At 44.6% G+C, this 9288-nt stretch overlaps 1 protein-coding gene across 10 annotated transcripts in view; it reads left to right on the top strand.

The window, feature by feature from the left end:
- The window catches only part of Dhx30 (DExH-box helicase 30), a 30266-nt gene that overhangs the window by 16274 nt on the left and 4704 nt on the right, over window positions 1-9288 (top strand). For all 10 annotated transcript variants that reach the window (XM_021205932.1, XM_029542885.1, XM_029542884.1 and 7 more), the window contains 5 exons: window positions 1775-1905; window positions 3431-3541; window positions 4996-5297; window positions 5727-5847; window positions 6603-6752. In XM_021205932.1, coding sequence (XP_021061591.1) covers window positions 1775-1905; window positions 3431-3541; window positions 4996-5297; window positions 5727-5847; window positions 6603-6752 — 815 coding nt within the window. The remainder of the gene's footprint in view (window positions 1-1774; window positions 1906-3430; window positions 3542-4995; window positions 5298-5726; window positions 5848-6602; window positions 6753-9288) is intronic.

Genomic DNA, 9288 nt, shown 5'->3' with positions numbered 1-9288 from the left:
CAGAGAAACCCTGTCTCGAAAAACAAAAAACAAAAACAAAAACAAAATTATGCACCCGTGAAATGGGTCTGCTGATAAAAGTGTTTGCATGCAAGTCTGGTAAATAATAAACCCAAGTTCCAATGCCTGATCACAGTGGAGGGAAAGAATAGGTCGGCCAGGGCTATCTGACCTCACATACATGTGTACACACACATTAATAAGACAATTTTTTTTTTTTAATTAGGGTCTCACTCTATAGCCCTGGCTGGCCTGAAACTCAAAGAGATCCACATGTCTTTGTCTCCCAAGGGATGGGATTAAAAGTTTTTAATACCTGCTCAGCAATAGATGAATTTTTTTTTTTAAAGATTTATTTATTTATTATATGTAAGTACACTGTAGCTGTCTTCAGACACTCCAGAAGAGGGAGTCAGATCTGTAACTCCGGACCTTCGGAAGAGCAGTCGGGTGCTCTTACCCACTGAGCCATCTCACCAGCCCCAATAGATGAATTTTTAAAAAGACATAAGAATTAAATACAGGGGCTGGTGAGATGGCTCACTGGGTAAGAGCATCCGACTGCTCTTCCAAAGGTGCAGAGTTCAAATCCCAGCAACCACATGGTGGCTCACAACCATCCTNAACAAGAGCTGACTCCCTCTTCTAGAGTGTCTGAAGACAGCTACAGTGTACTTACATATATAATAAATAAATAAATCTTTAAAAAAAAAAAGAAATACAGATCCTATCTGAACATGGCTGGCATTCTCAAGTTTCCATTGAAGAATACTCTATCCACTGCTGGGTGAAAATTTCTCGAGCGATTATGATGAATCAAGTACATGGTACTCTAGGTCAATCCCACTGTGGAGTAATATAAGTTTAATGTAATGCCACACACTGATGGTGGCAAATGAGAAGACTTCTGAAGCCTTCTCTCTAAAGATTTCTGATTCTGTGTGAATAGGCACTTCATTTCGTTTTGAGCTGGGCCATATTGCCTCCTTGTGGTCCAACTAAGCCCTTGTCTGACAGGAGCTGCTGCTAGATGAGATATCTCAAACATTTTTGTTTAGAGGATAATGTAGAGAATAAGTGGAAGGGAAGGGATGGCCTTCTGGTATCTGATGCCCCTTCCCCTTATGTCAGGGATATAGGAGGGTTGGCTTATGCGTTGTCTTGGCTGTGAGCCTTTCTGTGAGCTTTAGAGAGGACTTATGCAGAGTGCTGGGGCTGGGGTTAGTTGAGAGTGGAGGCATGGTCTTCAGAGTCTGGATCTCATCCTGATCTGCAAGGGGCTTGTCCTTCTAACTCTGTGAACGGCTTTAGGAGGGTCTTGATCTCTATGTATGTGGAAGATACTTTTGGTTTTGTTTGTTGGATTTGTTGTTGTTGCTGTTGTTGAGACAGGGTTTCTCTGTGTAGCCCTGGCTGTTCTGGAACTCACTCTGTAGACCAGGCTGGCCTTCAACTCAAATATCTGCCTGCCTCTGTCTTCTGGGTCCTGGAATAAAAGGTGTGCCTCACTACCACTCGGCGTTTTGTTTGTTTTTTTGAGTACCCTCTTTTAGACATCGGACTCACGGAGTTTATTGACTATCCAAACCTTTTCCAAGGACTCCTAACTCCATTGAGTGCTTGGAGGTCCTGAGCCAACATCTTCAACCCAGAGTGACTTAGATTGATACACACACACACACACACACACACACACACACACACACCCTACCTACCTGCCTTATGGAGTTTTGAAAGAGAAAGAATTGTAATTATTTCGTTCTTATTTTCTTAGCTTCTAGGGACCTATTAAAAGAGTTTCCACAGCCTAAAAACCTTCTCAACAGCGTGATTGGAAGAGCTCTTGGCATCTCACATGCAAAAGACAAGCTAGTCTATGTACACACGAATGGACCTAAGAAAAAGGTAAGTATTGATGGCTAAGTGAAACACTGGTTTGACTCATAGAAGACTGGCTACTCTTCCTTTTCAGTTTTTTTTGTTGTTGTTGTTTTTTTTTTTTTAAAGACTTATTTATTTCATTTATATGTGTACACTGTAGCTGTCTTCAGACACACCAGAAGAGGGCATCTGATCCCAATACAGATGGTTGCGAGCCACCATGTGGTTGCTGGGAATTGAACTCAGGACTTCTGGAAGAGCAGTTAGTGCTCTTAATCTCTAAGCCATCTCTCCAGCCCCCAGGGTTTTTTTTGTTTTTGTTTTGTTTTTTTTTTCAAGACAGGGTTTCTCTGTATAACCCTGGCTGTCCTGGAACTTACTTTGTAGACCAGGCTAGCCTCGAACTCAGAAATTCACCTGCCTCTGCCTCCCGAGTGCTGGGATTAAAGGCGTGCGTCACCACGCCCAGCTTTGTTTTTTGTTTTTGTTTTTTTTTTTTTTTTTTTTTTAAAGAGGCCAAAAAGTTTCTTTATCCCTGGGTGTCCTGGAATTCATTTTGGAGACCAGCCTGGCCTTGAACTCAGATCTGCTTGCCTTTTTCCTTCTGAGTGCTAAGATCAAAGGCATGTGGCACTGATCATTTGCTTTTTGTCGAGATAAGGTTTTGTGTAGACTAGGTTGGCTTTGAACTTACTCTGCAACAGGATCTGGCCTTGGATTGCTGGTTTTCCTGCCTCCACTTCCCAGATCCTGAAGGTATTCTATACACATGAAAAATGACTTACAGGTGTGTGCCACTGTGCACTCAGAAGAGAATCAAATAATACAATTCAGTTTGAAGAATCAACCAGTGCTGTCTGTGCTTTGTTCAGGAGGAGCAAGCACAGCAGGTGGGGAAGGAGTGCTCATCTTGTCAGAGGCCCTTGTGGTACTTTGTGGTTTTGGTTCTTTGTCTAACAAGGAATGTAGGAAAGAAGAGACAGTGATGACTCCTGCTCCAAGTATGGAGCCTAGGCCTCACAGAAGCATTCAGGGAAGCCATTCTGAGTGAAGGTTCTTTTTGGTTGGTTGTTTGCTTTGAATAGGGTTTCTCTGTTTATCCCTGGCTGTCCAGAAAATTACTATGTAGACCAAGCTGGCCTTGAACTCAAGAGATCCACCTGGGTCTACCTCTAGAGTGCTGGCATTAAAAGTCTGTGTGTCATCACACCCTGCTTGTCTTTTGTTTGTTTTTGTTTTGTTTTTTAAAGATTTATTTATTTATGTCATGTACGTGATTTTCTTCAGACACACCAGAAGAGGGCATTGGATCCCCATTATAGATGGTTGTGAGCCACCATGTAGTTGATGGGAATTGAACTCAGGACCTCTGGAAGAGCAGTCAGTGCTCTTAACCACTGAGCCATCTCTTCAGCCCAGCTTGTTTATTTCTGATATAGGGTCTTATACATTCCCAACCTGTCCTGGAATTTACTTTGTAATGTGATCTTCTGGATTACAGATGTTGGCTACCATTCCCAGTTATTTATTTGCTTTTTCACTTTCCCAGAAAGTCACCCTGCACATAAAGTGGCCCAAGAGCGTGGAGGTGGAAGGCTATGGCAGCAAGAAGATCGATGCTGAGCGGCAGGCGGCAGCAGCCGCCTGCCAACTCTTCAAGGTGAGGCTCCTCTGTTGAAGGCCCACAGGTCTGGGAGACTTATCCCTTGCTTTCTCTTGAAATAGTTTTGGTTCCAGGGACATTTTGTGATGTTGATACAAGGTTCAGGCATTCAACTGAACTGAGCCCTTCCCATTTCCTAGTTGTGTGTGCACATGCTCATGCATTTGCATGTGTGCTATATGTGTGCATATGTGTGCTATATATATTATATGTCATCTAGAGGTCCTTTAGGTGTCATTCCTGAAAAGTTGTCTATATTGTTTTTCTGTTTGTTTGCTTCTTTGAGACAAGGTCTCACTGTATAGCTTGGCTGGCCGAGAACTACTGATGTGTAGACCAAGCTAGCCTTGAACACAGAGAGTCACTTGCTTACGCTTTTTGAGTGCTTGGACTAAAGGTGTGCCTCACCACACCTGGCCTGGTTGGCTGCCTAGCATGTCCCATGATCCACCTGTCTGCCTACCCAGCCCTGGGATTATAAGTGTGCACCACCACTACCTGGAGTTTTACATCAGAGTTGGGAATTGAATTCAGGTCTTCCATGTTTATTTGGCAAGCTTTTTACTGACAGAGCTATCTGACTCACTAGCCTATGTCTTATTGTAAAATTAAAAACAAAAAGCAAAAAAAAAAACCCAAAACCACAACAATTTTTTTTTTTTCTCAGATGTGCTCTCTCTGTACCCTGCCTTGTCTGGAATTCACTATTGTTGGGCAAGCTGTGTGCCTGCGAGAGTGCTAAAACTTTAATCCTGAGTGTTAGGATTAAAGGTGTGGCCACCATCACTGGTTCAAGACAGAAATTTATTTTTAATCTATTTTTTTTTATGTATATGAGTATACTATAGTTGTCTTCAGACACACCAGAAGAAGATATCAGATCACATTGTAGATGGTTGGTTGTGAGCCACCATGTGGTTGCTGAGAGTTAAACTCAGGACCTCTGGAAGAGCAGTCGGTGCTCTTAACTAGTGAGCCATCTCTCCAGCCCCCAAGAGAGAAATTTTTTGTTTTTGTTTGTTTTTTTGAGACAGGGTTTCTCTGTATAGCTGTTCTGGATCTCACTCTGTAGACCAGGCTGGCCTCGAAATCTGCCTGCCTCTGCCTCCCGAGTGCTGGGATTAAAGGAGTGTGCCACCACGCCCAGCTAAGAGAGAAATTTTTATTTTTTTATTTTATTTTATTTTATTTTATTTATTTTTATTTATTTATTTATTTATTTATTTATTTATTTATTTATTTATTTATTTTTTGGGACAGGGTTTCTCTGTATAGCCCTGGCTGTCCTGGAACTCACTTTGTAGACCAGGTTGGGTGCGCCATCATGCCTGGATTCAAGTGGATTTTTATTCCCATTTCTGGCCAGGGCTGAAGAACGTATAGCAGACCCCAGCACAAGCTGACTGAGGTGTAATGATGCTATGATCCTAACTGTTTTCTCTACCCGACAGGGCTGGGGTCTGCTGGGACCACGGAATGAGCTGTTTGATGCCGCTAAATACCGAGTGCTAGCTGATCGTTTTGGGTCTCCAGCTGATAGCTGGTGGCGCCCAGAACCCACCATGCCTCCAACTTCCTGGCGGCAGCTGAATCCTGAGAACATTCGGCCAGGGGGTCCTGCAGGACTATCCCGATCCTTAGGCCGAGAGGAAGAGGAAGATGAGGAGGAAGAGCTGGAAGAGGGGACCATTGATGTGACAGAGTTTCTGTCCATGACCCAGCAAGACTCCCACAACCCACTCAGGGACTCAAGGTACTGCTGTTACAGGGGACCCTGGACACATCTTGACTTAGGATTGACCTTCTCTGAGCCTCTTTTAGTTGTCATATCTTGTTGTTCAGTGTGTCTCCCCATGTGAGGGATGGAGTGAGATAGTACACTATGGTCTTTGGCTGTGGCGGGCTCCTGCAGACTGTGCATGAACCTTCTTTCTAGTTCACACAGTGATCACTTTGCTTACTCTCTCAGTCTGCTTGCTTTCCTCTGGGGAAGCTGGGGGAGTGTGGGCTCTGCTGTGTGACTGAAGAGGCAGTAGAGCATGGCCCCATCATTTTATGCCTCCTAGCTACCTGTTACATCAGCACTATGTCCCAACCTCGAAGGCCCAGAGAACTTACCTAGGAAGACAGTATCTTTTTTTTTTTTTTTCTTTTTCTTAACCTCAACTGTTTGTCCTCATAGGGGGGGCTCCTTTGAAATGACAGATGATGACAGTGCTATTAGAGCTCTGACCCAGTTTCCACTTCCCAAGAACCTTCTGGCCAAAGTGATTCAGATTGCAACATCCTCCTCCACAGCTAAGGTGAGTTGGCTCTCCTGAAAGTGTGAACTTGAGCAGCCCACTTGTTTATGCCCATCTCTCTCAAGGCTAAGCAGGACAGACGCCTTGGTGTGGGGCAGGGCTGAGGGGGTCTGTCTCAGTTCCACCTAGGCCACCTAGAAGGATATAGGATTCTTGATGGACAGAAAGGCTAAGGCAACAGGGCCAGAGCAGAAGTGAAAACAGCCACACCAGGTCGAGGCTGGCACTGCGGATTGGAGGGCCCTGCTCTGGGAGCCAGTGGTGGGTTAGGAAGTGTGAGCGAGCGTGTAGGAGTGGGTGCCTGGATCCTGGACTGTAAGTGATATCACTGATGGCACAGCAGGCTCTGAGGAGGGCTAATGAAGAGGTATAAAGCCTTTACTCTGTCAGGACATGCCTGGGATTTGACTGTTTATAGCTTCAGTCCCAGACTTTGCTGAAAGTGCTAATCAGATGAGGGTTAGGAAGATAGCAGCAGCATTGCAATAACCCATTCTGCTACTACAGAGACTGAGAAGCAAGCTCAGAACTAGGGTACACAGCGTCATTGGGTGAAGGAGATAAAGCAGAACAACAGAAGGGAAGTCACAGTACAGAATCATGTGTGCTTGTGCCCAGTCTGTGACTTTTTGGTGCTGTAGACATCATGGTTAAGTACATCTCTGAGTTCCTTGAAGTGCTTAGATTACCTAACAATCTCTTTCCACCCTTTCCATTCCCTGACTTTTGTAACTTCCTACTTATCTTCCATGTAGAATCTCATGCAGTTCCATACTGTGGGTACCAAGACCAAGCTGGCTACACTCACTCTGCTTTGGCCTTGTCCCATGACCTTTGTCGCCAAAGGGCGACGCAAAGCTGAGGCTGAGAATAAGGCAGCAGCCTTGGCTTGCAAGAAACTGAAGGTAAGTTCCTTTGTCTATTGATCTACTTTTCTAGGTAGTAAAACCCACCAGGCCCTGGAGTGTTTGTACCCAAGTAGGAAAGGGCCAGTAGGAAAGGAGCTGGTGGCCCATCCTTGCTTGTATTTGTCAATGCTGTTCTGATATCTGCTTTCCCAGTCTCCGCACAGTGACTGTGCCTGGGAGCTTAGCCTTTACAACACTTGGCCTAGGTGCCTGGAAAGATCCTGCTCTCCGTGGTGGCCAAGAGAATAACCTGATGTGCAGTCAGGGTGAAAACTGAGGAAGGGACATTAAGTCATGGCAGTGTGTCTTTCGTCTGGCAAGTTGTGCACCTCCACCTCTTTTTAAAACATTTTCATTTTTAAAGATTTATTTAATGTATATGAGTACATTGTAGCTATCTTCAGACACACCAGAAGAGTGTATCAGATCCCATTACAGATAGTTGTGAGCCACCATATGGTTGCTGGGATTTGAACTCAGGACCTCTGGAAGAGCAGTCAGTGGTCTTAACCACTGAGCCATCTCTCCAGCCCTATAACTTTTTATTGTGTCCACCATGGCACACATGTGGAGGTCAGAGGAGTAAGGTCTCTCCTTCTAACATATGGATCACAGCAATCAAACTCAGGTCATCAGACTGGGTCGCAAACATGCCCTCTTCAAGACAGGATCTGGTGTATCCCAGGCTAACCTGGCACAGTGGAGGATAATCTTGAGTTCTGGACTTTCTGCATCTACCTCCCAGGTGCCTCTGCTACCTTATAGTGCTTGGGACCAAACCCAGAGCTTCACGTGCTAGGTAGCTGACTAACCAGCCAACTTAACTACATCCCCAGCCTGCCCTCTGCCCACTTACTGTTGCAACAGGGCCATACTGTAGCTCAGTTTGGCCTGGTACCTGCTATGTAGCTCAGGTTGGCTTCCAACTCACAGTCCTGTCTCAACATCCCAAATGGTCAGATTATCAGTGAATACCAGGAAGCCTGGCACACTTTCTCTTCTTAGTGTTGGGGATTGAATATAGGGTATTCCTCATGCATGGTGGCCACTATACCACTGTGCTTTGTCAGTTCCTTGAAGGAACTTTGGCATTAGCTAATGCCATAGCCTTGGAATTAACATTGAGAGAGGTGAGTTCATCTGACACATGGAGGTGAAGGTTCAGTTTACAGAATGTGAAATGCACCTGCTCTGCTGAGTGGTCTGGTGAATTTGATTTTGGGAACCATGTCTTAAATCCCTCTGATGGTGAAAGGTACAGCTGTCAACTTGGAGAATATGAGGAGTTCATGAATTAGTGGTACTTTATACTATTATCCTAATACTTGGTATGCAAGGCAGGAAGATGAACATGAGACCAAGGCTGGCCTGGGCTACATAACAAAGCTGTATTTTTTTTTTAAGATAGAAACAAAAAACTGGTGGGGTGGCAGCAGCGGCAGTACATGCCTTCAATCTCAGCACTCAGAGTTAATCCCAGCACTTGGGAGATAGAGGCAGGTGGATCTCTTGAGTTCCAGGCTATTGTGGTCTTCAGAATGAATTTCTAGGACAGCTAGGGCCACACACAGAAACTCTTCTCTCTAGGGGAAAAAGGGTAAGAACAAAAAAACAAATTCAGGAAAAAAAAAAAAAAAAAACAGAGTTGCAAACGGGAGGTGAAATCAGGGAGTAGATGTGCTGAGCTGGGCCTCACTGCAGGGTGTTTAAGGGTCTGCAGTCTCAGCTCATATGTACAAGTCCCACACTCACAGCATGGGAGAAGCTGTCTGGGAAGGGGCGACAGTGCTGGGAAGCTGGGTGACCAGCTGACACATGCAGACACCTTTTGTGGTCTAAGCACTAGGTCTTTAGTTATAGTAGAGCTAAAGGAAGTGGGAAGACATTCTTGAGGAGGGAACGTGGACTGAGCACTTGGAGCTAGACTGGTGAGACATTGTATATGAGAGAAACACACAGGTAAGAAACATGGGGTCATAGTTCATCTCAGCAGATGAGTTTAAGCATGTAGTGAAGCAGACAAGCATTCACTTTAAAGGGACTACTTTATCATGTTCAGTTACAGGACATTCCATGCACTTCTGTATGATGAGGTCACAGATGGCACTGTCCGCAAAGTTACTAGCAGGAGCTGCTAGCAGAATTTGGGTGGGGAAGCTGTGGTGAGTCTACACAGGAAGAGTTTGTGGAGTAGGATCTTCAAGGGCCTGCCTCACTGTCTCAAGTGTGTGTTGGGAGTTTGTGGGAATGAGATTGGTCTGGGATACCTGAAGGTTGTGGGTGCACCACAAGAGGCTGTTCTAGGAGCCATCTTGCCTGGGCAACATTTAGTTGTTTTTTTGGTTTGAGAAAATTTTTTTTAACTTGATAGAGTTATACTGTATAGCTCAGGCTAGCCTGAGTGCTGAGATTTTAAGCAGCAGTACCATGCCTGACTAAAGTTTAATTCCTAAATTAATTTTAACTAGTTGGCTTTTTAATAACTTTGTGGAGTTTGACTCTTAGTTCCTCATTTCTCCTTTTTTTTTTTTTT

Source organism: Mus pahari, chromosome 10, assembly GCF_900095145.1.
Source record: "Mus pahari chromosome 10, PAHARI_EIJ_v1.1, whole genome shotgun sequence".
Taxonomy (NCBI): Eukaryota; Metazoa; Chordata; class Mammalia; order Rodentia; family Muridae; genus Mus; species Mus pahari.
Note: the sequence above shows the minus strand (reverse complement) of the source record. Positions and strands in the feature narration are given on the sequence as shown.